Source organism: Idiotropiscis lumnitzeri, chromosome 7, assembly GCF_059441095.1.
Source record: "Idiotropiscis lumnitzeri isolate Australia: NSW breed Sydney's pygmy pipehorse chromosome 7, RoL_Ilum_1.0, whole genome shotgun sequence".
NCBI classification, from domain to species: domain Eukaryota; kingdom Metazoa; phylum Chordata; class Actinopteri; order Syngnathiformes; family Syngnathidae; genus Idiotropiscis; species Idiotropiscis lumnitzeri.
Window position 1 is genome coordinate 137,069 of NC_142397.1, and position 27,802 is coordinate 164,870.

At 48.0% G+C, this 27,802-nt stretch overlaps 2 protein-coding genes across 2 annotated transcripts; both read left to right on the plus strand.

The window, feature by feature from the left end:
* The first annotated feature begins 25 nt into the window (after nucleotides 1–25).
* On the plus strand, nucleotides 26–21,069 carry col4a3 (collagen, type IV, alpha 3). The gene is made up of 52 exons (XM_088299943.1): nucleotides 26–270; nucleotides 1,625–1,681; nucleotides 3,353–3,442; nucleotides 3,548–3,592; nucleotides 3,886–3,930; nucleotides 4,025–4,087; nucleotides 4,360–4,413; nucleotides 4,490–4,516; nucleotides 4,591–4,665; nucleotides 6,145–6,207; nucleotides 6,297–6,332; nucleotides 6,618–6,665; nucleotides 6,749–6,823; nucleotides 7,374–7,418; nucleotides 7,501–7,563; nucleotides 7,675–7,719; nucleotides 7,791–7,844; nucleotides 8,036–8,077; nucleotides 8,175–8,256; nucleotides 8,340–8,375; nucleotides 8,444–8,608; nucleotides 9,515–9,607; nucleotides 9,672–9,752; nucleotides 10,974–11,044; nucleotides 11,165–11,353; nucleotides 12,154–12,319; nucleotides 12,387–12,479; nucleotides 12,595–12,699; nucleotides 12,766–12,860; nucleotides 12,938–13,088; nucleotides 13,884–13,997; nucleotides 14,064–14,231; nucleotides 14,466–14,555; nucleotides 14,627–14,761; nucleotides 15,386–15,484; nucleotides 15,669–15,758; nucleotides 15,842–15,981; nucleotides 16,226–16,352; nucleotides 16,437–16,517; nucleotides 16,606–16,707; nucleotides 16,789–16,836; nucleotides 16,895–17,080; nucleotides 17,144–17,274; nucleotides 17,364–17,436; nucleotides 17,526–17,597; nucleotides 17,680–17,805; nucleotides 17,888–17,986; nucleotides 18,287–18,499; nucleotides 18,769–18,946; nucleotides 19,064–19,178; nucleotides 19,859–20,031; nucleotides 20,100–21,069. The coding sequence occupies exons 1-52, from the start codon at nucleotides 160–162 to the stop codon at nucleotides 20,179–20,181; spliced, it is 5,007 nt and encodes a 1,668-aa protein (XP_088156069.1). The 5' UTR covers nucleotides 26–159; the 3' UTR covers nucleotides 20,182–21,069.
* A 2,588-nt stretch (nucleotides 21,070–23,657) lies between these two features.
* Nucleotides 23,658–25,476, plus strand: LOC148332950 (uncharacterized). The gene is made up of 3 exons (XM_088299989.1): nucleotides 23,658–23,812; nucleotides 24,639–24,832; nucleotides 25,276–25,476. Exons 2-3 carry the CDS (start codon nucleotides 24,641–24,643, stop codon nucleotides 25,474–25,476), a joined length of 393 nt encoding a protein of 130 aa, XP_088156115.1. The 5' UTR covers nucleotides 23,658–23,812; nucleotides 24,639–24,640.
* The last annotated feature ends 2,326 nt before the right edge of the window (nucleotides 25,477–27,802 follow it).

A 27,802-nucleotide genomic window follows, 5' to 3' on the forward strand; every position in this document is an offset into this window, starting at 1 on the left:
GTGTGATGTGGGGGGTGCGGGTGGGGGGGTCTGCATACTCCCACTGTCAGCAGCGGCAGCTCGTCGTTGCGACCCTTCACAAGCCGGACTGAGTCGGGCCAGGAGAGGATCCCAACCCAACCGAAGCGAACCGAAGCGAACCGAAGCGAAACCGCTTCCATGCTTGTTCCATCGGTCTCGCGGGCGCGCGCTCTCTCGCCGCCGCCGTTGCTGCTGATGCTGCCGACGATGATGATGATGTTCCGCGGAGCTTTGGGAGACGCAGGCACGGTGAGACAACGCTCGACGCCTGACTTTTGAGCTCACTTTTTGTGCTTGCTTCATCGGGAAGAAAAAAAAGGTCATTCACGTGCGGGCTCCGAACGTCCACGAACAACTTTACGATCCACTTCTTTTGGTTGTCTATCTCTCTCTGTCTGTCTGTCTTTCTGTTTCCTCACAAGAATTGAGCTTTTTTCCCCCACGTGAAATGAATTGAAGAAGTTAAGTTGCCATTTGAATTTGATGAAAGCAAAGCGTGTCACTTGTGACTTGTAGACAAAAGCCGCGGACAGTCATTTCAGAGACGAGCCACAGCAAAAAGACAAATGGATTGCATTCAATAAACAAAGTCAGCACCTTGACATTCGGACTTTTTTTTCGCTCATTGAAATTTGCAGGGTTGACAAAATTAAACACTTGGCGTCCTGTAAGTGGCTTGTTTGCAGCGTAATTGGTGGCAGGTGGCAATTGGGAAATCCGCGACGACTCTTAAACGGCAGGTCCATTTTAGGCCGACATGGCCCAGCCATTTTTTGTTTGTTTCAATAGGCCCTAGTTCTTCCACCGTTTCCAATTTCCATTTCCAATCCTTTCACAAAATCTGATTGCGGACTGCTGTTCAACAAATACACGCCGACCTTTGCGCTACGCCCAAACGTACGTACGCACGCCAAGCAGTTCTGTGTCAGACACAACAAAAAACGTAAGTCTGCAGGCTGCAACATGTGTCTTGGGCTGTTTGTTGTCATGCCACTAACAAAGCACGGGTTGCGTGTGTGCGTGTGTGTGTGTGTGTGCGCGCGCACACGCACACGCAGGCGACCATCTTAACCGCTTGGGCTGGAGACAAGACCCCAAATCATTGTCAGCACGCATCTTTATTTTTTTGGGTGGGGGCGATCAGAATTTGGCACACCGGGGCCCTGTCCAGCTCAAACTCTCCGACCTCGCGTGTGCGCGCAGTGGACCCCGAACAAATGTTTCTGGCTGCGTTGACGTTTGACGGTTGCGTTGGCGGCTTTGTGTGTTGTCGCACGCACACGCCGAGGCGGCGGCGGCGAGACTGAGAAGACATGAAAGACAAATGTGCGCAAACGCGTGTTAGCGCGACGACGTGACGCCTAGATGGGGACACAAGTTGAGACGGGACCGCAACACGCCACACCGGGTCCCAGATAAGACCGCGTCAGAGCAACAAACGGTGCACGCAAACATTTTGTTTGGGTTCCGCTTGACTTGGAAATGTCTTGCACAGATAAAAAAAGAAGAAAAACAAGCGAGGCGATCCAGACAAATACGAGACCCGAGCCCAAGACCGGCGGACATGTTGCTGATGTGTTGTTGCCGTTTGTCGTTTGTGCAGGCGTGCGAGTGCAGCAGGAAGTGGCCGTGTCATTGCGACGGGGTCAAAGGTCAGAAGGTGAGTCATCTCCTCACTTCCAAGGCAGGCGTGCCGTGGTGCAACTTCAAATGGCTTCCTCTTTTTTTTTTTTTTGCTTTTCTATTTTCATCGTTTTGTGTTTTTTAAACTTTGACGTCTAAAGTTCACGACCAGGAGCGGCCCGCCCACTCACCACAAAAAAAAAACAAAAAAACCCCGGCCAGGGACGTTCATTTCCATTTGAACCCTTACAAGTCCGTGACGCTTCCGTGTTTATCGGAGCTGTTGCCAGGTGGGCTCGGTCCCCACCAAAGTTTCCAATAATCCGTTTTAGCAAAAGCTCGCCACTGGGTGGCGTCGTCCACTCAGCCCGTTTGAAAGAAAGCGAACCTGGAGAACTTGAGAGCAATTTCAAAACTTTCAAAAGTTTTCGAAAAGGACAACTTTTAAACGGGAACCCTCGAATGCCGGCTGAAAACCGGGAGGGCTCGAAGCCGGCGTGATCGTAGCAAACGCCGGCTGGGGATCGGTGAAATGTGGAGCCAACATTTGCGGTCTTTCTTCAGCCACTTCTCCCCTCACCTGTGGTGTACCGCAAGGTTTGCTTTTAGGCCCAATTTGATTTCTCGTTGCTATGCTTCCCCTCGAGCGCAGTCCTTTTGACTGCCAGTGATTCATGGCCTCATTTTGTCCAGCTTTGATTTTTGCAACTCACCCGCTACGCGTTCGAACCCGTTCTCTCTCGTCACCGGCCGCTTCCGAATGCGGCGGCTCGGCTTCTCACAAGTTCCACCCGGTGGCGCCACATCAGCCCGATTTTAGCATCACCTCAGTCGGTGTTTGAAGTGATTTCAAATTGATGCTGGTTACTTTTTTTTTTTCTTTGCCCGTTCCTTCAAACATTTTCTGTCAGAGCGCCTCGACTGCCTGTGGAGCTGAGACGGCGTCTTTCAAGTCCAACTTCCTCAAACTCACTTTTAGACGCTGGCATTTAAGTCATGTTGCTTTTTTTGTTTTTTGTCTTCTCACCCTTGCTTCTTTTGAATGATTTTTTTTTTGTATGGACATCATTTTAGTTTGTTTTCAAATGTTTCAGAATCGGAATCATCTCTATGAGCCAAGTGTGTCAAAAGACACTCCGGCAGTTTGAGCTAGACCAGCAACTATGCGAAAGACGTGACACAGGAGAATTTTTGGAGCGCTTGAAGTGTGTGTCTGCAAACTGCAAACTGCAAACTGCAAACTGCGTGCGCTCAGAGCGGATTTCGAGCAATAATAATAATTATAATTTGCCCTTTATTAGTCCCACAATGGGGAAATTCGAGATTCGAACCCAGGCCTCCTGGGGAGACCGGGTCCTGAACGCGGAGCCTTAGACCACTCGGCCATCCTGGCAATGTCATGCATGTCAAAGTTGCATGTTGTGTTTTGCATCGGACCCAAAACATTTTGGGGCACGTCCCACGGGCGGGAGGCCCCCGGCGACTCTCGGCTCCGTCGGTGAGCTCTCGTCAGTATTTCGGTCGCCCCGTCCGAGTCAGCCAAACGGACAAAAATTCATCTTGTCCTCTTCCTATTAAACCGTTGCTTTTTCTCCTCGTCATGCGTGTTGCTGAATATTTTCTTGAAAGAGATGTTTTGGCTTCCCGGTGGTGACGTTTCGTGTAATCACATGACCTGATATTGCGTCATCACCCGCCCGTGCTCAAGGGGGAGGTCGGTGACAGAGGATACGACGGGCTGCCTGGACTCATCGGTTACCCTGGGAACGAGGGCAGCCAAGGACTGGACGGACTCAAGGTCAGTGCGTGCGTGTGTGTGTGTGTGTGTGTGTGTTTAATGTAATAAAAAATCAGATCATAATCCGAACGATGAATACGGTAATGATGGATCTTGTGGTCGCAGGGCCAGCAGGGCTTTGTGGGACGTGTGGGACTCAAAGGCTCTCGGGTAGGAAGATCGCCATGATGATGATGATGATGATGATGACGATGATGATGATGATGATGATGATGATGATGATGATGATGATGATGATGATGATGATGATGATGATGATGATGACGATGATGATGTTTCCATTGGAGGGCAACACGCGCTTGTGTTCCCGTGACTGCAACACGCACACAACATGGCACACGCTCACGCGTGTAGAAATGCGCAAAACACAAAACACACGTGCAGGTACAGCCACGCACACACATTCTCTTCTTCTTGTGATCATTGTGTGTGTGTGTGTTCAGGGTGTTCCAGGCCCTTCCGGCTTTCCCGGCCCTCCTGGCCTGCCGGTAAATTCAGCACCCGAGCGACTTTTCCAACATGAACTTGAAACGTGACGAGACGGACGTGACTTTGTGGTTTTGCCATCTGGTGCTTTTTCAGGGACTTCCGGGCGGCGAAGGCTTGGCGGGCCAAGCGGGACTCCCAGGATGCAACGGCACCAAGGTCACCTCGCCGCTTCTTTTGATCCTCATGATTAATTGTTGCACCTGGAGGCAAAACAAAGTGTTTCTATTTTTGCAGTTCCCATGAAACGTCTCCCAATTTCTATTTGGGAAATCCCGTCAATTTCGCCACCGTGTCAGCGCTCATCTTTCTTTTCTTTTTTTAGTTGTCATTGAACATTTGCAATGTTTAAATTCTACAGCCAAAATTTCCATGGAAATTCCCTCTAAAAATAGCCCGCCTACTTGTGACGTCATCTCTTGTCCTTGCAGGGTCCGGCCGGCTTCACCGGCTTCCCCGGAATTCCAGGACCGCTCGGTCAGCACGTGAGTTTTTCTGCCCAAAGGTGTTGCAGACTAACGTTGCTAAGTCGCCGCGCTAACGTCCGTGATGTCTTCTCAGGGTCCCCCCGGACCACGAGGAGAAAAGGTTTGAGGTTCCGCTTGGACTCGAGACTTCCTGATGATTCCGCATTCCCGTTGGAATTATTTGCTTCCTTCCAGGGAGTCTCGCCCGTCTTTCCAGATTCCTCCAGCATCAAAGGCGCACGAGGATCACGAGGACCAGATGGAGACAAGGTGATGCGGGGAAAAACAATATTTTTCCAAGATGAGGTGAAAATATTTAGTTTTTAAGTAGAGGAACTCACAGATGGATAGAAAGGAGCATGTTTGGATTGGTTTTGTCAAGTCTTAAATTTGAAATTATACATCATTTATTTGTGACGTTTAATGTTGTAATTATGCAACAGCAATGAAGGTATTAACGGTGTCCAAGTACTGTTTTTTTTTTACTGCCAATATAATGATTGAAAATATTTCAAGAATTGTTTCAGATCTACTCAGAAAGAAAATAAACCACGTTATAAAAATGTGTCTCTCGTGACTGGGGAGAAATAAATTTTGAACGATTCCAAAAGTAGATTCATTCATTCATCATTGCCAATCGCGATCCATTGGTGCCCCGTCCCGTGTGAGGCAATCGACGCGTTTATCGAGATACGAGCCGTTTGTCGGACGTTCTTTTCACTTTGACGTGCGAGTGCAAACTTGAGATACGAGCACTGTGTGATGACAACCAATCAAGTCGCTTGCCTTCGGCAGTGCTTTGGTAGTCAACAATAATCATGAATCGGTTTCATATCGCGCAACAGTCAAAATATGCCGAAAGATGGTTCAAGGTTTGAGTCAAAGTCAATAAAACCAAAGAGAATTACACTTTGTGTATTGACAACAACGGCTTAGCCTCCACTATCTCATGCGAGCACAAATGAACCTTTTACGAATCGATTATCACCCCCCCCCACACACACACACACACACGAGCCAATTCGTTAGAATAAAATGAAAGAGTGAAATGCTGGCCTGCTCTTTATTTTTCGTTCACATTTCCCACCACCGTCACGTCGGCGTTCACTCGCAGGCATGAAGCTATGCGAAGCTAAGTTAGCTTTCACATGCACACATCAATTCATCGGAAGACGTCAAGTCGTGACAAATATACGTTTTGTTCTGTGTTAATTTACTTCAATACACAAATTGAAACCTGCGTTGGCGTTACCTCGAGCACCTTTGTCGTCACATGGCGGCTCACGTTGTCCCGACGCCGCCGTGATACAGCGTGACGTCAAATCGTATCGTTCCGCCTTGTGAGAGATGACAAATTGTTATCGCAACTTTGCGGCTGTAAGCTTGCCATGCGCAAACACCAACAAGTTTCGAGGCATGCATTTTGGTTTCCACCAATTTTTGTGGCCGACACAACCGAGTCGGTCGACTTGATAGGCACACGGGCTAACAAATAGAATCGATGTGGACGTCATGTGACCCTGAAACGTTGCATTCGGGCAGTATAACAATACTCACAGGCAAATGTGCTTTATCCACTGCGAAGAACGACTCCCGTTAATGCGGCTTACTGAGGAACGAGTTGCCTGCAGTATTTGCGCTTGTCGATATTACACCGTCCGCAGGGGTCGAAGCACACACACACACCACAAGGTGCGGCACAATGACCATTGAATAGAAGCAAAACACGACTTGTCATTTGTGGCGCAGGGCTCGGGTGGAGATCCTGGTCCTCCGGGCTTCCCGGGACCTTCAGGACCTGCTGGACTTCCCGTACGCTTCCAATTGTTCTCAACCTCCTACCAAACGGCTCTGGTGTCCGATCAGACGTCGGCTAATGTTTTGTTGTTTTTACTGAACAGGGACGTCCAGGGTTGGCGGGGTTGCCGGGAGAGAAGGTGGGCCGTCATCCAAAATACCGGATTTTTACCACCCGAAGGCGCACCAAATCAAAAAGCCGCAGTCTCAGTTACGACTACGAACATGAACTGGAACATACAGTTAACATTAGCATGCGATTAGCATTAGCGCATGTAGAGTAGAGCCTTGTTCATTTGCGTAGAAAATGGAAGACTTTGAAGTGCGCCTTATGGTCGTGAAAATGGCAGCGCAAGCCGCTATCACTATGCTAGGCACACGTTTGAAAGCGACACTGAGCATGCGTGTGGTGTGTTGTGTGTCAGGGTCAAGAGGGTCCCAGTCCACTCAGTCCGGGTCCACAAGGCTTGAAGGTGGGTGGATCCGCAAGGTCCGTCCCGTGTCAGGGTTTCCAAAATTTACGTTGTCGGGATTGTCATGGAGGTTCTGCTTCAAGGGAGATCGCGGACCTGTCGGGATCCCGGGACAAAAAGGAATCAAATTGTACGCAGAGGGGCCCAAAGAACTCAAGGTCTGCCGTGGTCGTCGTCTCCGCATTCATCCCTTCATCCATCCATTATTTTGTCCAATCTTCATTTCATCCTTTTTGCGATTCATTTATTCAGCTGTTTCTTCATTTGTTGATTTGTCCATTCATTCATCCATATAATCATTAATTCACCCACTCATCCTCATGTATTCATTCTTTCAATTATTGTTGATCTAAGCAACCCATTCTTCATTCATTTGTGGGTCAATTCTTCCATTATCCATAGTCATTCATCCATCTGCACATGAATTCATTTATTACAGAATCATTCAACACCGAGCCAGCCCGCCTTTTATTCATCATCCATTCAAGCATTCATCCAGTCATTATTTATGCATTCATCAGAGCTGTTCATTCATCCTGTCATCTCTTCATCCATTCAAGAATTCTTGCAAACATTTATGTGTCTGATCTTCTATTGGGATGGGATTATTATTATTATTATTATTATTATTATTATTATCTTCTCTTCATGCATGTATCCATTCATTCACTCATTCGTTGGTCCGTCCACCTGCTCGGATGGTTTCAGGGTGAACCAGGTGATGTTGGAGACAAAGGTTGCGCTGGACGCCCTGTAAGTCTTTCAACTATTCTTCACTTTTTCATCTCCTTTCTTGTCTTTTTTTTTTTATCTGTGTGAGGTTTATGCTCGTCAGGGTCCGGCAGGAAGATCGGGAAGAAAAGGCGAGCCGGGCCAGCGAGGGGAGCCCGGCTCTCCGGTAAGCCAACCACCGCCACTCTGGGCGTTCCTGTCGCTATGGTGATGTGCCAGGGTATCGCCATAGCGTCGCGTCGCGTAGTGTATGCCACGTCTCACTTGTCATTTGCAGGGAAAAGCTGGAAAGGACGGCATCCCTGGAGAAGTGGGCCAACCGGTGAGGACCGGAACTCAAGCCACTGTTTGCCGTGCCGGATTACAAAATGACACATTTGGTTGTATGTGCAGGGAGACCCGGGGCCCCGTGGCTTTGTGGGCCCTCCGGGCATCGATGGAGTACAGGTAAGTACAAAATGACACATCGCCTTCAGCATTTCAGCATTCATTTATTCATCAAAATTCATTCATTCGTCCAAATTTTTGGGATGGGAACTTCTCCTCGTTATTTAATCAATGAGCGTCAATCACTCGTGGATTTCGATCATTTGCAGTTATGAAAGCTTCTCATCACCATCATTTTGTTTTGTGTTGAGGGCGAGAAAGGCGACTCTGGTCCCCCTGGTCTTCCGGGCGAGGTGAGGTTTTGTGGACCATCCTGGAGAACGGGTCGGGATTTCGAGTGTAGCTGAAAGGTGCATGGCTATTTCTGTTGAGACGCTTTTTCTTCCCCAGATATTCTGGAAGCACGCGTTGATGAAAGGCCAAGCCGGGACTCCCGGGTCCCCTGGATTTCCAGGAGTTCCCGGAGAGCCAGGTACCTTCATGCTGCTATCTGTTGAATCTTGGACTTGTCCAGGTGGTGTGTCCAATCATCTTCACCTCCTGTGACCCTTTCAGGACTTGTGGGCTTTCCCGGACTGCAGGGCGAACGAGGTATCCTGCGGCGAACCAATCAGAAGATGTGTCATTAGCGTTAATCCTCACGATACTCTTCTCTTCAGGGGAGGGTCCGACGGGTCAGCCAGGCCCTCAGGGGCCACCAGGCTTTGCAGGACCTAAAGGAGAACCGGGGGAAACCGGGCCCATCATCATTGGGCCTCCAGGACGTACCGGGGTCCCTGGAGGTCCTGGACCTGTGGGAGAACCAGGAGAACCAGGAATACCAGGTGCTCTTTGTGTTTGGTGTACCCCATCTGAGCAGTTTTTGCAGTTTCTATTTATTTGTAGAGAAAAGGAAAGTGCCGATGAAGGTGCTTTGACGCCCTCTCAGGTGGTCAAGGAGAGCAGGGACAATCAGTCAGTCAGTCGAACACAAATGCTGGCGCCGAGCTGGTTAAAAAAAATAAAATAAAATGTTGCATTTATGTCAAGCTGTGGCCTCACTCCCACAAGCATTTGCGGCAACTTGAATGCCTTATTACGGTGTTTTGTCTCCTTCTTCTTTCTTCTCCACGAATGTGCCCAACGCAAGTAAGTATGTACAGTTGGTCGTGGCGCTTTTGACACGTTCGGAGGCAATTTTTGTCGTTTGTCCATTTGGCAGAGTAGTAGAAGTTGAGATGACCACGTCACACGCATGAGGGCCGGACTAAAATCCACCTCTAGCCTCGAACCCTTTTTTAAAATTGGTCATTGTTTAACACCACCCGCCCCAAAAATGCGCATCCTGCGGGCCTTACCGTTCTGCCCCCGGGACGGACTGCCCAGTTCTGGGGATTACATCAAGTGCTCATAAATGAGCCGAATGGCGTGGCACAAGGTTATGATGTCATCATTATGAGACTGGGCATCAAATGCAAATTGATATTTGCACTGCTCATGTCGATGCAGAGTGGCGGATCAAATGAAGGAAAATGATTGTTCAGCGGCGTGTTGCTTGAATGGCATTTCAGTGGAGGAAATGGAATAAACATATGCGCGAAATTTGTTACAAGCTCGGTCGTGGAATGAATGAAAATCGAGGTACCGGTGTTTACTGCATTTCAACAATTGGTCCAACTCAGATGCTAGCTAGCCGAGCAATTTTCACAGACGTAGAAATAAGATGCAAACGCTCTAACTTGCACGACCAGACTTCCTGCAAGGTGCTGTCGGACCGCCTGGCGCCCGAGGTCGCAAAGGCCTGGGCGGACCTCCCGGGACCAGAGGACGGGAAGGGTCGGAAGGTGAGCGCACGTGACAACTAAAAAGAAAGAACTCAACATTAGGTGGATATTGTTTGCTTGGCAGGTCAGAAGGGGGAGCCGTGCTTGATCTGTCCCCCCGGAACACCGGGTCAACCGGGGGAACCCGGTGCAGATGGGCTCAAAGGTAAAAAAATTAAAATAAATGTAAAAAAAATCAAACCAAAAATCCTCATCATCATTGTCACAAAATACAGTGATATCTTGACTTAAGAGTTGAACTTGTTCCGTGAGCAAGTTTGGAACTGTTTTCATATATCATGACGCAGTCGTCTCAATGTGTCCTTCCGCCTGGACTGTTCCTGGTGACTCGCTTAGCAATAACAAGGGAAGGGTGTCGAGAAGGCACAATCTCCAAAGGTTGGGATCATTTCCCTCTTCCTAAAAAGCTCAAGTTCGGTAATTGCACGTCTAAGATAAATCAGTCCAACTTTTTTTTATACTGCAGTTTTTCATGCAAAAAATATGCAACCCAAAGAAACAAGAACCCCTAACCTGCCCAACCCAATACTCGCCCCCGAAGATAATAGCCACACATGCAAACAGGTTAAGTGAATAAAACAGAGGACCGATGAAACCTCAGGCTCATCACACGGCATCCGGTTGACGAAAGACCATACCAAGGAGCTGTCTGTGCCGGAAGCGCCGGTGACTCAGCGCATGAGAGCCGAAATCCCAAAATGAAAGAATGTAAGTTCAAAGTCATATAGAAGTTGGGGCCAGAATGTGAAGATAATTTGACACCACTATTGTGCCCCTATTCCACTTGAACCTCTTCTTAAAAATTCCGGCCCTTCCCAGCAGACGCTGGTGTAAGATGGGCTGAGGATATGTAATCAGTTTGTGTATTTCTAATCATGTTTTTATACACTCATTAATGTTTGCACACACAGACACACACTCTGACATTTATGCTTTAGCACACGCACGCACACACTTTTGCTTCTGTTGTCTAATAAGTTTCTATTTCCTTGCTTTCATTGTAAGCCATGATGTACTAGTTTCAGTTTCGTTATGACTCTCCTTCACGCGCTAATAAAAGAGGAGGTGGAGCGGAAGAGAGCAGAGAGAGGGTGCTCAGAGCTGAAGGGAGCAAGATGGCTCTCTCTCTCACTTCCGGTCGGCCGGTAAGGATGAACAACAATGCCTGCTTTTTTCCTGGTGAGATCAGTAAAGGTATTTCAGTCTAAACAAGGCGTCGGGGCATTTAAACCCGACAGCTGGGCAAGAGGCAGGGTAGATCCTGAACTGGTCTCCAGCCAGTCGCAAGGTCCTCGTAAGTCAGGGTACTACTCTAAAGACTAATGAGCACATTGAAGACATTTGGTTGTGTTCCTCGGTGGCCCAGGTGCACTTGGCGCTCCCGGGTCCAAAGGCGAAAGAGGTCCGAAAGGTTTTGCTGGAGCACCTGGCCCACAGGTGAGTTCCGTTCAGCCTCCTTCTGGATTGGAACCAAATCCTCTTGAAGTTTTTAGATCCTTGGAACCACCGAATGTTACGCAGCCGACAAAAGGTTTGTCTTCCACTCTGGCTCTGCAGGGCCTCATTGGCATCCCAGGACCGCCAGGACGTCCTGGTCTAACGGGGGATCGCGGCATCATGAGGAGGTTTGGGCAGAAGGGTGAACTGGGGGATCCAGGAGACCTCGGAGCGCTGGGCTTTGAGGGTACAGATGGACTTCCTGGAAGTGCAGGACCGAAAGGACGTCCGGGTCTGAAGGGAAACCCTGTGAGTATCTGGCTGCAAGAAAACCGGCTTTGTTATGAATACCGTTTTTGAGATCACAATGATTAGCCTCTCCATGGCTCACTGAAAGAATGAGCAAATGAGCAGCTGAAATGCAGTTTCTCTCAACCTGGATCAGTTTTATTTGATAAGACCCCGCCAAGATTGGAACACAATGTGTTCAGAGAGGCCTTTCGTGAGCTCAATTGTTTGTCGGTTGTTCTTTCATCAATTTTAATCCATAAGGGTGAGCGTGACTTCCTCTTTTTTCCAAGTCCATCTGTGCAGATGGTGCAGCCGTCACCGCATGTCAGAAAATGATGCGCCCTAAGCAGCCGTTTCCCTGACACCAATTTCGCATTTGTCCGAATGTTCAGGCCAATCCTCTGTCCCTTTAAGATCTGCAAGGCCTCTTCTTGAGTGGATTTGATTGTTGAAAGTGAAAATGCACTACTTTTAGAATTGTCTATAAATGCCACAAGGTGGTGGCAAAGCGTTACCTTTGTCTAAAATAGAGACAAAGCGAGTTGTGGCGCTTCATTTCCACTTGAAATACATTCCATTTAAACAAAGCTCCTGAACTCACTTCAACATCATACCTTGGCACCAAGATGGTGCCTGAATGCCCCAGTCAATAAAAGAGGATTAGTTTTTAAAAAAAAAAGGGAACAAGATCAGCAAATAGTGAATCCATGAACCGTGTATTGTGAATGTGCGCGAGAAGAATAAATGTGCTAAAAGGACGATTTAAAAGTGATTCTGGTGAGGACTCCACATCACATGATGTCATTGTTTGTCTGCAGAGACAAGGAAGCAAAGGTTTCAGCGGTCCTGTTGGCTTGACGGGTTCCAGAGGGCCACCAGGACAAATGGGGCCACCGGGTCCTCCGGGCGTCGGTGCTCCTGGCTCCCCAGGACAACCAGGGAACGTGGGCGTTTTGGGCCAGCCGGGAGATCCTGGTCCACCAGGTACGACTGGCCACGTGTGATTGGAGGACCAAAGGCTGAATCTAAAAGTCAAAACCGTGTGTTTCAGGAGAAAAAGGTTCTCCTGGCAAAATCACAAGAAGCCCGGGAGATGCCGGCCAGAAAGGACTGAAGGGATCGTCAGGAAATCCTGGATCAGAAGGTGAAGCTGAGATTTGATTTGGTAACTTAAAAATGGACCCAGACGACGTCAACATAATTGTTAAAGAACATCCGCATTTCCAATCAAGTCAACGTGTTCTTGTTGTGCTGCTCAGGTGTGATGGGACCTCCTGGAACTCATGGATCCGTCGGTCTGAAGGGAGAAAGAGGACAAGAAGGATTTACTTTCCAGGGTCCTCTCGGCTTTCCAGGAGTCAAAGGTGTGCTTTGAAAGGGTGATGGTTCCTGATTGGACTCAAGTGTGACCTATCCAAGTCTTGTCTCAGGTCTCAAGGGGCTGGCAGGCACTCCAGGTGTTCCAAGTTATGGAAGTAAGGGGCGCTCAGGACCATCGGGGCCACCGGGAAGACCCGGCTCCAAGGTGACTTGAAGTCACTGGGTGGAAGAACTTCCAGGCCCGATCTCTCAACTCATCATGTGTGGATCTTGTCGTAACAGGGCAATGAGGGCTTTGGTTTTCCGGGCCAGCAGGGCCAATTGGGTCCCCAAGGAGAGGAAGGCTCTGTTGGAGCACCGGGCTCTCAAGGGCCCCAAGGATCTGTTGGACTTCCAGGCTCCGCAGGACAAGATGGAGCACCAGGTCCCAAAGGTAGATTGAAGCTGAGATGATCTGCTTTCTTTGCCCAAATGCTTCAAGTCTTTTTTTCACTCTCGACTCTTTGCTTGCCCTTCGTTGAGCTGAGGCCATATTCGTGAGTCTGTTGACAAATTTCACATTGCTTCTGAGTAAATGCAAGAAAGTGACATCTTCAGCTTTCGACGACAGAGTAGTACAGTCGACCAAAGATAGATGGATAATTGGCCACGCCCATATTGGGCCTTTTTAAACAATCAATGACGGTCGATTATGTCATCAATTTAAATCCATTAAAAAGCAATCAGAAATGCAAAATTTAAAACCGTGTTCACTTCAGAGAAGTATTCATTTCAAATGTCAGTTAAAATCTCATTTTGTAAAACTGAGTGGTTGTTTTTCAATAAAAATGACAAGTTTGTGTTTGTTTGATTTGATTTTTGTTTTATTTTGAGGCCAATATTTTCCCTTCTACTGAAAACAAATATTGGCTCTAAATAGCGGCTATCAGCCTCATTGACAACCAATAATCGTTATTGGCCCTGAGAAAAACGACTGGTCTATCTCTACAGTGAACCCCTCCTAAATGTTTTTTTTTTGTTTGTTTACATACTACGTTACAGATTTTCACCAGTTTTGGAACGTATAGCCCACGAAACACGGGTGCTCACCGTAAACAAACAATCCAACTAACGAGCTAGCTAGCGACAGTAATTTCTCACTTCTATGCCGTTTGCCTTTTTCATGCTGTGACACTTCCATTGTTCTCTCAGTGGACTGAGGGCCACATGCATTTTTGATGTCGTTCAGGTTCTAGGGGTTTGGATGGGCTTACCGGACCACCTGGCCCCGTTGGACCTTGCCTTCTGGGAGCACCTGGACCTGCGGGACAGCAGGGACCAACAGGAGTCATTGGTTTCTCGGGTATAAAATCCATCAAGAAGATGATTTTGGAGAACTCTTGAGTGCGAGGCATGTTTTGCTCTGCAGGAGGCCGGGGTCTCAAGGGTGAGAAAGGCGATCCTGGGCTGCCAGGCATGGGAGCTATTGGGCTGCAAGGACCATTTGGTGTCCCGGGGTTTGATGGAACTCCAGGTCTGCAGGGAAGCATCGGTATAAAGGGGCCGACCGGGACTACTGGTCAGCCAGGAAGTCCAGGTAGGAAGGAGAGTCTCATTCTTGCCCACTAAGTCGTACTGTAACCCATTATGGGGGGGCGGGGTTCGTTCTGACAGAAAATAGCTTAAATAAATCGGAAAAAGACTGAGTCATTGTCTTTGCAAAGGTTTTGGTTTAGGTTAACATTCCCTATTGAAGCCACAGGAACACACAGAAATAAGATACAACAATTTTCCATTCCAATACAGAGTAATATTTGCTTTTGTGTGTCAGGTAACCGGGGAGACTCTGGTGCCCAAGGACCCAGTGGGAGTCCCGGGGACCTCGGGAAACGAGGAGAACCTGGAATTCCTGGACCAAAAGGTGACATAGAGTCATCAAAAATAATTTTGTCCGTTCTTCTTCAAATCACTTCCATGTGACTCTTAATTCAGGTGAGGAGGGTGCGAATGGTGCAACGGGCTCCCAGGGGCCACCTGGGCCTCAGGGGGGCAGAGGGGAAATGGGACCAAAAGGAACACAGACCAATGTGCAGATGTATGGAGAGCCTGGAGATCCAGGACCGCCTGGTATTCTATTCTATTCCCCATGGTTCTTCCGGGTGGCAAAAAAAAAAAAAGTGTTCTCGAATGGCACCACTCATAAACAAACTTGGATGTCATCTGACCATTGACAAAGCTGAGGAAAGATGTTTTTTTTTTTGTTTGTTTTTTTATCCAGAAGTCTCGTATTCACAAGAGCAGGTGAGCTCGCATGAGTTAGCATAGAGTTAGCATGCAAACAAAAATGCCTCATCTGCACCTGTCTTAAGATAAAAGCCAACGCAAGTATTATACCACATAAGTTGAAGACCCGCAGCCATTCGTGCTTCCTCAATTTAGCTGTTCGGGCTGTTAATCCGGTGATTTGCAGTACCACGCTAGCCCTGATACTGAAGATAACTGATGAAAAGAAAAACAAGCCGCAGAGAACATTTTGGGCTATATGTTATAGTTTCAGATCATCTTGTCTGTCGCTGTGAGATGGGCGTGAATCAGTTGCTTCCTGCCATCCGGAACGATCGCCACACAGACTGTTGACACACATTCTCAAGCAGCTAGCCATGTTGTGATGCTCTTTGATATTCTTGTGATGTTCTGACAAGCTGCAGTGCGAGCAGATCTGTATTTTCTCACAAGTCTCTTTGTCCTCAGGACTTATAGGCCTGACTGGTGCTAACGGCGATCAAGGTAGCCCGGGGCCTCCGGGTCTCGACGGCACCAGTGGCACACAAGGAAGAGTTGGGCCTCAAGGTGTTTTTTTTTTTTGTTTTTTGGAATGTTCAGTCTTTTTTTTTTTCGTTTCATGCTCGATGGGATGTGAACACTTCAAGCTCAAAGACAGCTAACAATCATTGAATGAGCCATGAAATACATCGATAATGATCACAGTTGATCATTTGACTCAAGAAATGCAGTAAATGTGTTTGTGTGTCAGGACTCCATGGAGAACCAGGAAGAGATGGAGAGACTGGTCGTCCTGGTTCTTGCGGTCTCGTTGGGGACCCAGGGAACCTTGGAAAACCAGGTCAGTCATTTTCTGACTTCATGACCAACATGATCATCAATCTGGAATTTTACAGACTTTGGATGGCTGCATCTTGTGTCCAGGTTGCAAAGGTGAAAAAGGCTCTGCGGGGCTCTGTGGAGAACCTGGTTTGGATGGAATTGAAGGACTGGAGGGACTCAAAGGGGCAAAAGGGGAACCCAGTTTACCTGGACCTGGACCCAAAGGATATCCTGGAGAAAAGGTTTAGCATTTTACTTTGCTAAGAGGCAATCATTTTAGAGATACAATTGACTTCCAAATAAAGCAGTTGGAAAAGGATACAAAATGTGAACTTTTTCATTTCATTGTCAAAATGAAATTGTCAGTCAAATACATATTTCATCCTCAAAAGCATGAATATTTATCAGTGAATGTTCGTGAGCTGAAGATTGTCATGGTGTCGGCTCTGGCACAAAGTCTTCAGTCTTTTCTATTCCTTTTACCAGGGACAGTCAGCTTGTGCAGGTCCTACAGGTCCAAAGGGGGTGCCAGGAGACAGAGGAGACTTTGGTCCGCCAGGAAATCTTGGTCCCTGTGGCCCTAAAGGAAATGCTGGACCACCTGGATGCAGAGGTCTCACTTTTGATTCAGTCATCATGTTGTTTTTTTTCTGGTTCGCCTTGAATAGTCCGTGTGAAAATATTGTCTCTGTCTCAGGTCCTCCAGGTTCCCCTGGTGAGAAAGCTTGTGATGGGCCTCCAGGAGTCAGCGGATCTTTAGGACCTAGTGGCCTGACAGGTGCTTCAGTTTTAGTGGGATGTTTGCTTTTGTATAAACATCAAACCAATGACATGGACAAAACATGACAACTGTGTCTCCATTTCAGGTAACAAGGGGGCTCCTGGAAATCCCGGTTCATCTGGTCCCAGAGGAAACCAGGGACAAGATGGCATTCCAGGACCTTCTGGAGAGAAAGGAGCCATGGGAGGTGAAAGGACTCAGATCAATCCTTGTCTTAGGGGATCATTTGTCTCTGTCAGACTCGACATAAGGTGTCTTCTTTCTCCAGAAACTGGAATCGGAACCAGAGGAGCAGAGGGGACACAAGGTCCACCAGGTGAGTTTGGAATATATTTTTTATTCATTTCAAAAAAATAAATTCTGTTTGTCTCTAGGATATGTTGGAGAAAAGGGACCTCCTGGTCCTTGTGGTCATCCAGGGCCTTCTGGTCCTGAAGGAAATCCAGGTTGTCCTGGTCCAGCTGGGTCCCCTGGACCTCCTGGTTTTCGTGGCAGCCAGGGACCCTGCACTGAAGGAGAGAAAGGCGTAAAAGGCCTGCCAGGAGAACAGGGGCCAAGAGGTGATTCAATCGTTAGTAGATTGATCATTTTTGCATGATTGTGATTTTCCACTTTGTTTGTAGGCCTACCAGGGTGTCGAGGACCCCCCGGGTCCCCGGGTTTTGGTCTTAAAGGAGAGAAGGGCTTGAAAGGAGCAACGGGTAACGCAGGAAGCCCTGGTTGCCAAGGTGATCCTGGCCCGTCAGGCATGACGGTCAGTATTTTTTTTTCAATCTCCTCAGAAACTCAAATTCAGACGCACTTGTGTTTGTGTTTAAAAGATCCGAACGGGAATGTGTTCAGGGTCGAGATGGAGCACTGGGAGCACCAGGACGCAAAGGCTTTATGGGGGAAACCGGGGTTACCGGACCCGTCGGTAAGACCAGCACGATGTTTTGCTGGCTTAGTTCAGAACATCGAGTGTGAGATAGCAGTGCCGTTTGGTGGTTTTGTTATTTTCTTCAGGCATTAAGGGTGACGATGGGCCCGCAGGCATCAAAGGAACTACTGGACCATCAGGACCTATAGGGAGACGAGGTAGGACCACTGTGTGACATCTTATTCTGCCCGTGTCATATTTTTGTACTTGTGACAATATTGATGAATACCACTCCAACAGGGCAGAGGGGCAAGGACGTGTCCATGGAAGTGGTGGTCTTAGCAGGAGACCAAGGTTTTCCTGGAGATCAGGGTCTGCCAGGACAAACAGGGACCCCAGGAGCGCCAGGGAGAACTGGCAATCCAGGTGAGTTATTTCAGCATTTTGACAAAGAACCCCTTCAGGATGTCCTAAAAAGGCAACTTGGGATTCTTTCTGACACTTGAAGGTCCAAAAGGTGATCGAGGGGGCGCTGGATGGACGGGGGGGCCCGGTTTTACCGGCCTCAAAGGCGACACTGGCGACAGAGGAGATCCTGGAATACAAGGTGAGAAAAAGTAAATGGTCTTCCTGTGGTTCATCTGTTTCAGTCAAAAGGAAAATCATGGAAGAACTCTTGAGAGCTTGATCTCCAACAGTGAGAACCACAGCACAACTTGACTAGAACCACATTGGAACAACACCAGAATGACATCAGAAATCACTAGAAAACTACTCGACCCACAAGAGAACCGCACCAGAATCATATCAAAACCACATCAATGTCATACAAATTGAAATGATAAGAACTGCGCTGGTACAGGACCACATCAGAACTGTCTGGCCTTTATGTAATGTCATGTTGCAGGTGTGACGGGTCCACCAGGTCCCACAGGTGCAAAGGGGGTCCGGGGTCCCCCGGGTTTGGGTGTAGACGGCCCAGAGAAAGACGGCTTCTTATTCAGCCGACACAGTCAGAACGTTCTGGTGCCGGAATGCCCGTCCGGATCCGTCAAGGTGTACAGCGGCTTCTCTTTGCTCTTCATCAATGGGAACAACCGAGCTCACGGGCAGGATTTGGGTACGTGATGCCCTGCGCAAACACACCACACGCTTCTGTGGCCGCCTCACACTTACAAGTCGGTATGTAAAGGGGGGGAAAATTCTATGGTGTGTTCAAGCATTTCCTTGTCGGGACTTTCAGTTTTTCTGGCTTCTCTAATTTTCATATCAGGTCCCCTGCCATAAACATGCTTTTGCTGCGACGGATCAAAACGGACGTGATTTAATGATGTGTCAGAAGCGACATTTGGACTTTTCCCAGCCAATCCTTCATCTACATGTGTTCAGGAGCTTTGGGTAGCTGCCTTCCTCGTTTCACCACCATGCCGTTCCTCTTCTGTAACACGGACAGCACCTGCCGCTACGCCGCACGCAACGATTACTCCTATTGGCTGTCCACTGACCAATCAGGGCTCAGCACCATACCCTTCATCTCGGGACCGCTCCTGAAAAATTACATCAGCCGGTCAGAATGCATATAAGGCTTGTGTGCTTTATATACAGAATGTGTGTGACGTACACTATAAGGCGTGTGCGTGTGTGTGTGTGTGTGGGGGTGTGCGTGTGTGTGTGTGTGTTTCAGGTGCACAGTGTGCGAGTCGCCAGCCAACGTGATGACGGTCCACAGTCAGACACGTTTGCTTCCTGAGTGTCCTCGAGGTTGGGAGCCTCTGTGGTCGGGATTCTCCTTCGTCATGGTGAGTTTTCTCTGGACGCTTGATTAGGAACGCCTCCTCATTCACATCGCAGGCTGTCGCCCACTGTTAGCTCTTCAGTTTTTCACCGTCTTCGCTATTCGTTGGCCCGCCACACACGTTAGGGTTCGCTTCCATCAGCCATCTGGAAACAAAGTACTCCAAGGCAGAAAGAAAGACCAAAAACCAGGAAGTCCAGACACTCCCCGTGTCTGTCTGCTGCGCCAACGATGACCGAGTGTTTCCGAGGAAATTGCAGGCCGCAGTGTTGATCTTTGAAAAATACTTGCTGCCATCTGCGGAATCCACGTTTCGACAAAAACGTTGATTTGATTCCCGACTGCTTTCGCGTTGGTCAGTGAGGTCGCTTCTCTGATTGGCTTCATTCCGTTCTTGTCGCAGTCCACAAACCCGTCATCCTTCTCCACGCGCACATGCATGCATCAAGATTTCTGCTCGGAAATACTGTTGCTTTCAGATCTAAGATTGTTGACCTGACCCGCTTCGGACGTAATTGGCAGGACAAATCCACCTCAGCTCGCAAAATCTTCTTCTTGGACAATCTGAGAGCGCAGATGGCCGTCGGGCGTTTGACATCTTTGGTCAAGAAGGGGCAATTGTCTTGAGTGCGTGAAGGTGACCCACAGAAGGCGTTGACGAGCCAATTTTTGCTTGGCGTTCAGGAAACGGGAGTCGGGGCGGAGGGTTCGGGTCAACCCCTTTCGTCGCCCGGATCATGTCTGGAGAACTTCCGCAAGATTCCCTTCATCGAGTGTCACGGCAGAGGGACGTGCAATTTCTACACCGACTCGTACTCGTACTGGCTGGCCGCGCTAGACTCGGGTCACATGTTCAGGTGCTCGCGCAGTCGCACGCTAACACGCATGCAAACTCTGCCCTGAAACCCGGCTACTTTTTTTCCAGCAAACCCAGGCCTCGAACCGAAGCCGGGGACCTGCCAGAAAATTTGATCAGTCGTTGTAGAGTTTGCTCCAAGCGTCTGTGAAGCCGACGTGGCGCTCGGGCTAACGAAGACAACAGCACGGATGCGGATGACGTCACGTGACGCAAACGACATCATGGAGACCAGCGACGGCGTCCGTCATCAGCGAGACCATCAAATAGCCACCACACCGTCAATTTCCGCAAAACAACAACACGGCTGATTTGGGGTGGTGCCTTGAGATATGAGTTGAATACGGTCACACTCGTAACTCAAAACACTCCTATCTCAAATCCGATGGCCCCAAATACAGCAAAGTGCCAAAATGGTACATCTGATTGGAATGGCCACTTGACCTTGCTGACTTCACTCAAAACAAGAGAATTATTGCGAATGCAGCAACTGCCTTGGCAATCGTTCGTCTCTCTCCACTCGCCCAACTCTACAATTAGAATTGTGACAAAAATGGCAGACGGTCTCGAACCTGAGTTCAACACATCAAATCTGTGGAAAATGGGCTGGTGGCTTCGGGAAAAATAAAGAAACGGACCATTTGGAGGGGAAGATTTTGAAGTTCTTTGCTCAAAAAATGGAGTCCACCGGTCCTGGTCCTTAGTTTTTGGGGGGTTTTGGTCCGCTGCTCTGGAAATCGTTCGAGTAATAATTGCAAGCGGCCACCCAAATTCCAAGAAACAAACGTATCCAAATCAAGTTGGCACTTGAATGCACGAATGGAGTTGTGAAGCTAACTGTTAGCATGTCAAGTGTATTTCCCATTTTATGTTAGCATGAAGTAGACTTTCAGCAAGTTTGGCAAAAAAACAAATTGATTCAATCAGAAGATGGCACCACATATCGTTTGAAACAATTCATTTACTCCACACTCAAACCCAGCACTAGCAAAAAAATGCATTGGAAAAAAAAATAATAAACATGAAATATAACATGGAATGTTAACGTTTATGACTTCTTCACTGCCAATAATGGGGGAGGGCGGATTCTTGAAGGTGATCGCCAGTCATTCAGGCTTTTGCGATTGTAAACAAGTCTTACTTTTTATATTGTATTGTATAACGACAAAACCGCCCGCTGTTGGCATCGGACTGCGGGTGACCGGCGTCGGTACGAGATGTCATCGGTGGCGTGCGCGCCTGCTTATGACGTCTCGCTTAAGGCACGTAATTTCCCAATATATTTCTTTGCCATTGTATTTTTTACCCCCGGCTGTTGTTTTTACATATTTTGATTCGCTAAATAATAAAAGAAAAAAGTGCATTACTGTCACGTTGGCGCGGCAGCCTTACGTCACTTCCGTCTATTCCCCAAGCGCGAAAATGACCACTTTTTACCAGTCGCCTCAAAAAAATATCCAGCTTGTGTCTGGCAAAAGTCGGACCTCGAGGGAGGCATTCATACGTGATTGACTTGTGTTGACTGGAAGTCGTTAAGCAAAAGTCGACATTCAGCCTCACGTTCGCGGAGTGCCGAGTTCTCCGAATGTGGAAAAAGCTTGCCGTCGCAGTGTGACGTCATCAGCGACCAATCATGCCCGGCGCTGCGCGAGCGGCTGCTTAGCGACGACGGCGTGCTAATTGGTCGCCGTGACAACCGGCCACCGTCAACACTTTACTTTACTGTTCATTAGTGCGCAGCGAGTGAGCGGGGATGTTATGAAAGGATCAATCAATCAAACATTAACCACATTGGCGACATGGACGCGCATTGGCGAGCGTTTGGCGGCGTTCACGTCTTTCGGGCTGTGACGTCACCTTGGCACACTTGTCAGAACAAGTCTCCGTTTTATTAAAAAAAAGTCCAAATAAAATAAAAGTCTCCGTTTCATATGAAGAGACGGCCTTTTGTTTTTTTGCAGCGCTTCTGGCTTTCGTCCTGTCGCAAAATGTTTGTGAATATGCTTTTGCTTTGATCCCCCTTTCAAATAAATAGTGATAGAAATAGAAATATTAGTTTGCCAGGAAGATATCATTCAAAAGTCGGACTCTGCTCTGCGTTTTCTTGAAACCTGTCTGGACAACTTCCATGAAAGAACGTAACTGCGTTTGCGCCACCTTTTCCACAATTTTAGAAATGAAAGGCAACCTGGAAATTGGACAGCACATCTTGACGAAGGCCAGGTTTCTTGAGCAGGGATTGCACCGCAGCATGTTTCAAATGTTGGGGGACGGACGACTTCCGCAAGACAGAGAGAGGGCTGTTGAGATTTGGCCAAAACAAGAACAAACTCAACGACTGCATTTTTGCATGGCAAGTTCACGTCGTCGCGAAAACTTTGCAAAAGAAAATGCATGCTCATGTCATTTCTGTCCACTTGGTGGTGCCAGAGAGGGATTGAACCACATTTGAGGCTTCCGCACATGACTCAAAGCAATTGCGTGGAAAGCCTTCAATACTTCGAGAAGCTTCATCTCACCGTCACGAACGATGGTGATGGTGAGGCCAATAAGACGGAAGGAAGGGCGGACCAGGCCGTCGCCCGTCCCCGCACTGGGGAATCCGTCCTTTGTCCCTGGGAAAGGATGGTCCCACTGTGGCCCGAGTTGGAACGGAAGACTGGAAGACTGAGCGTCGTCTCACGTTGGTATTCACCTCATTCACGTCTAAGCTCGGACCGGGTCGCCGTATTTGTTGAACTCAAATTCAGCCAACGCAACTGAGGTTGCTTATTTTGGCTCTCAAAATTGCTTTTGCCAAAAAAGAAAAAAAAAAGGATTTGGGTTGATTTTTAGTCCGGCCCACGAATCGGCCCTCGTGTACACGTGTGATGTGTTCGCGAGGCGGTCAAAAGTACATCTCAAAAACTCGTCTCTGAAAGTGTCAAAAGCGCCACGACTTACTTGCATCGGACAAGAAGAAAGAAGAAAAAGATGACGAAGAAGAAGGCGACAAAGAAGGAGACGATGGAGCAGACGAAGCGAATCTTCTTCTGATCTTGAAATAAACCTCTGCTGTTTGCGACGTGTTTTTTAAGAAGGGGGGGGGGGGCGTTACGGGGTTGGAACCCGACAATTTTTAGGGTTAGAATGGTACCAAGTTCGCGCCCGAAGGACTGACCGGCAAACAAAGGCCCTAGTGGCCAACTTTGGTGGTGCATGCGAGTTACCCCGAACAGGCCACAAAATGTTTTGTGGACGCGTTGAAGGCGTCCCGCGACGCATCTGTGACGGGTGCTTCAGAATAGAAGCGTTCGAGTTTCAAATTCGCTTTTCAAACTTGGCTCGGGGTTTCAAAGCCGTGTTTTAAATCACGCTTAGACCAGAAATCAAAACTTGTACAAGTACTTAGTTACTGTGCTTCAGTCAACTTTTCAGGGATCTCCGTCTGGCATCATCGCTGAAATCCTCGGTAAGCAAGGAGCAGAAGTGAAAGTGCGGAGGCGTCGTCACGTTTGAAATGTGGCGTGAGCGAGCGCCGCACTTCCTTAATGGAAATGTGCTAATGAAGTGCGCTAATGCGTTAGCGGCGCTTTAATTGTTTTATGCTTGCCAAGCCTTTCAGGGCCAATCAGTTCTAATGGAACATTCCCGCATCTCCGTGCGCCCGCTCGTCGATGGGACGGAACGTCGGGCCACCTGAGGGGGCGGGGCCTCAGCCTTCAAAAAGCCCGACGTCCGCATCGGAGCCTCCAAACCGGACCGTCGTCACCACCGCTGCCGTGGAAAAGCGCAACAAGAGAGTACGCGAGACTCATCTTTTGCTCGTTCTCTTTTTCGCCCTTCTTCTTTTTTCAGATTCTCATCTTCTTCTTCTGTTGACATTCTTTCTCATCCTTCTGCACGTGCCCCCCCTGCTGGCAAAGTTGCGCATTGCACAAGAGCGTTTGACCTGTTGCTTGTCCTTTATTCTTGTTTCGCTCTTTCTCTTTTTTCCTTCTTCTACGGCGATGTCGTTTTGTTGGCCGATGCAATTTGTCCATTTGGAAGTCATGAGCGAATTGTTGACGGTGGCGCGTTTTCGGTGAAAAATGTCAAACGGTAACCGGAGAATTGCGTGCGAATACAAAAATGAGACGTAGAAAGAACGAGAGACGTAAAAGTTGGAGAGATGGGGAGGAAGTCGAACGAAAAAAGTTGGAATGCAATTGTGATTTTTGGCATGTTGAAAATCTGACGGTTGAATTTCAAACGGCAAACTTTTTTTTCTTGAACGTCTCACTGCCATTTTTTGCAACGGCGGGAAAGTTTTTGGGTTTTTTGTTTTTTTTAATAGGTTGACGTTACGAGAAATGTGGGCGTCGTTTGACGGCAACATTCCAAACTAACGGTGGAACTGAAGAGAAGAAATAAAAGCCAAGAGCCAAATTCCGAACGCGAGATGATGACGGACTTTTTCACCTCCAGAACAGTTTTTCGCCTTGCTAAATTCCAAAACGGTGGAAAATGCCGAATGACAACTGGAGAGAAAAGTGAAATGTCCAAACACGGTCGCAGTTGGCAACTTTGAAAAATGTGGAAATCTTCACGTCACATTCCTTTTCCTTTTTTGTTTGTCGTGTTGCGCAGCCATGCGCCGAGGCGACCGTTCCCTGCTGCAGTTTGTCATGTGGTTGCTGGTGTGCGGCTTGACCGTTTCTTCGCAGCCTGACACGGACACGGACTCGGACCCGGACCCGGACCTGGATCTGGATCTGGATCTGGAGCTGCGCCACCCCCAGATGCCGCAACAAGCGGCTCAGGACACCGCTGACCGCTCGCAGGTACAAAAAAAAAACAAAAAAAAAGCAAAAGCAAGACAAACGAAAGCCACCCGCTCCGTGTTGCTTATTTTGTTCGCCAAGTCGACGTCGGCCCTCGCTCGGCGTAATACGGGCTCGCCAAAGTTGCGAAAAGAGCTCATTGACAGACATTGTGATTTCCAAGCAATGCTGACGCGCAGTGCTGCCAACATTTCTTCTTTCTTTCCAAAAATCATCAGGCCAGGTCAATGAAATGGACTTTTTCACATCTATATCCATCAATGGCAGCGAATGAGTTCATTTTCAAAACCACAATGACAAAAATCACAATCAATCACTTCTAATGATACATTTTTGCTCCTAAAAAAAAAAAGCCTCAAATCCTCGGACACTCGCACACGACATTTGTAGCATTTGGCCGCTAAGTAAGGATGTTTTTTTGGGGGTTTTTTTGTTTTTTTTAGTCATTTGAGGATTGGAGCAAGCGCGCGGCGGAGGCGGAGCTGCTGGCGAGGATGTGGCCGGCCCGCCGGGCGACCCATCTCCTCTCGGCCAGGATGACGGCGGAGCGCTCGGTTGGAGTGGAGCCGCCCAACAAGCTGCCCCCCCGCGAGCGCAAGGCCGGATGCAAGAATTTCTACTGGAAGGGCTTCACTTCCTGTTAGCGAGCCGTCACGTCACGTCACGTCACGTCACGTCACGTCACGTCACGTCACGGCTCGTCTTTTGTCTTCTTGTCCTGACACCAATAAAGAGACCAATCTTTGGCACACGCAATCGTCTGTCGCGGGGCCTGAAAGAAAATTGTCGGTCTTTCTGTTTTGCTGCATTTGGGTGTGTGTGTGCGTGTTTTTCCTAATGAGTCTTGCATGGCGGTGAGGAAGCACAAATGTTGACACAAGCGTGTGTGTGCTTTTCTAATGAGTCTTAATGGACATTAAAGAGTGCAAATGTTGACTCGTTACTTTGTGTGTGTGAACGGGTAGGCGTGTGTGTGTGTGTGTGTGTGTGGTGACCAGTGGCAATTCCAAAGAAGTTGTGATGTTGTGTAAAAGCAAGCCTAAAAAACAGGTCGGATGCTTTGCAAATTGACGCAAAAAATATGTTTGATGTTCAAACTGATGGGCAGCGTTTTTTATTTTTGGATTTATTCGTCAGTCATTTTCAAAGGACGCCACTCGGCTAAATTGAGCAATGGTGAAAGAGGAAACTTGGAAACCGCCTCCTGCGCCGAAAGCCTTGTGGGCAATGTTGACCTTTTTTTTTTTTTTTTTTGGGAGCAAATTGCCAACATTGTTTGTCAACGGACATCGTCGGCAAGGCCACATTCTGCCCGCCAGCAGTCCACACCTGCCGCCCATCGGGAAGGTGTGGCTGGTGCTTTTCCAAGAGCAAAATACGACAACAAGTGCTGAGCAGCCCAAGTTGTGCAGCAACTATTGAAACAACAACGGGAGACGAAGACCCCCCCCCCAAAAAAAAGTGTCCTCACTACCCAAATGTTGACAATGAAAAGGAAAGGTGACGCCACATGCCCACTCTCGCAGGTTTGGGCTTTTTTGGAGGACCTGACGCAGGTATTGAATCCAAAACCACGAGAAAAACTGAAGAACTCGAAGCATGCGAGCTGATTGGTCATTGCGCAAGCGTCACACAGCGACCAATCAAACGCCTCGCTGGAGGTGAATGTGTCCATCGGCCAAAGCTAATAAAGCAGCACAGACACGCAGCGGGCGGCGTGCGCGGTGCGTGCGTGCGCACAATGAAGCCAGACTAACTGAACCCCCCCCCCCCAAAAGACGCGGCAGCATTCTGGGAAACACGCAGAGGAAGTTGAGTCTGTGACGTGCACACAAAAGAGGACAAGGACACAAGGAAGGAGGACGCAAGAGATCGTGGGCCATTTTGCGTCTTCTTTTTGTCTGCTTTGATGATTTGTTGACGTGACCGACCCACAAAAAAAGACTGCAGTCAGGCCAGCCGCCACTCTTATTTTCAATACTGTGCAACACGGTGCATTACGGTAACGCGCCGAAAGCGCTCGTTGATGGCCACCTTCAAAATAAAAGTTATGAAAGTCAAGTATGCACGTCAGTGGTTTGGATTTAAAATAATGTTATTAAACTTGTCTTTTCACCCAGGGGGAATGCAAACTGACTCAGAACTGCACCAAGAAATGTTCTGAATTGAGATAGAAAGAGAAATCAATGTAAACTGTGCACCAATGGCTGACATTACAACAAATTAAAAAAAAAACAATTCAAAATTAAGATTTCGTTATCCCGCAACCAGACCAGTGCTGGGGCACATTAGGTCGCCCCGGGTATCCAACCAAAGTAATTTGATGTGGTATTTCAAAATAAAAGGCCAAATAATATCAAAATTTGACCTCTACACCCGATTTCGAAAATTCATTAAAAATTAAGTTTTCGTTATCCCACAAGCAGACAAGCGCAAGGGTACACTAGGCCACCCCAGGTATCCAACCAAAGTACTTTGAATGAAATCTGATGTGGCATTTCAAAATAAAATGCAGAAGAAATCTCAACTTTCGGGTGTAACTGACACATTTTCATATTTCTCATGCCTTTTATTTTGAAATGCCACATCAGATTTGGACGAAAGTACCTTGGTTGGATACCTCAAGTGGCCTATTGTGCCCCAGCGCTGGTCTGGTTGCGGGATATCAAAAACTTAATTTTTAACGATTTTTCAAAATCGGCCACATTGGTCAAAAGTTGCGATTTCTTCTGCGTTTTATTTTGAAATGCCACATCAGATTTAGATTAAATTACTTTGGTTGGATACCTGGGGTGGCCTAGTGTACCCTAGCGCTTGTCTGGTTGCGGGATAACGAAAACTTAATTTTTTATTATTTTTTTTTTTAACTTTTTTGTAATGTCAGCCATTGGTGCACATGTTAACATTGATTTCTCTTTCTCAATTCAGAACATTTCTTGGTGTAAAAAATGTCGCGTGGCGATAATGCAA

Excerpts from the sequence above, each read along its gene's own strand:
- col4a3 (XM_088299943.1), top strand. The coding sequence starts at position 160 with ATGCTTGTTCCATCGGTCTCGCGGGCGCGCGCTCTCTCGCCGCCGCCG. Across the intron at positions 14,556-14,626 it reads TGGAATTCCTGGACCAAAAG|GTGAGGAGGGTGCGAATGGT; the intron begins GTGACATAGAGT and ends CTCTTAATTCAG. Across the intron at positions 20,032-20,099 it reads GACTCGGGTCACATGTTCAG|CAAACCCAGGCCTCGAACCG; the intron begins GTGCTCGCGCAG and ends CTTTTTTTCCAG.
- LOC148332950 (XM_088299989.1), top strand. The coding sequence starts at position 24,641 with ATGCGCCGAGGCGACCGTTCCCTGCTGCAGTTTGTCATGTGGTTGCTG. Across the intron at positions 24,833-25,275 it reads ACACCGCTGACCGCTCGCAG|TCATTTGAGGATTGGAGCAA; the intron begins GTACAAAAAAAA and ends TGTTTTTTTTAG.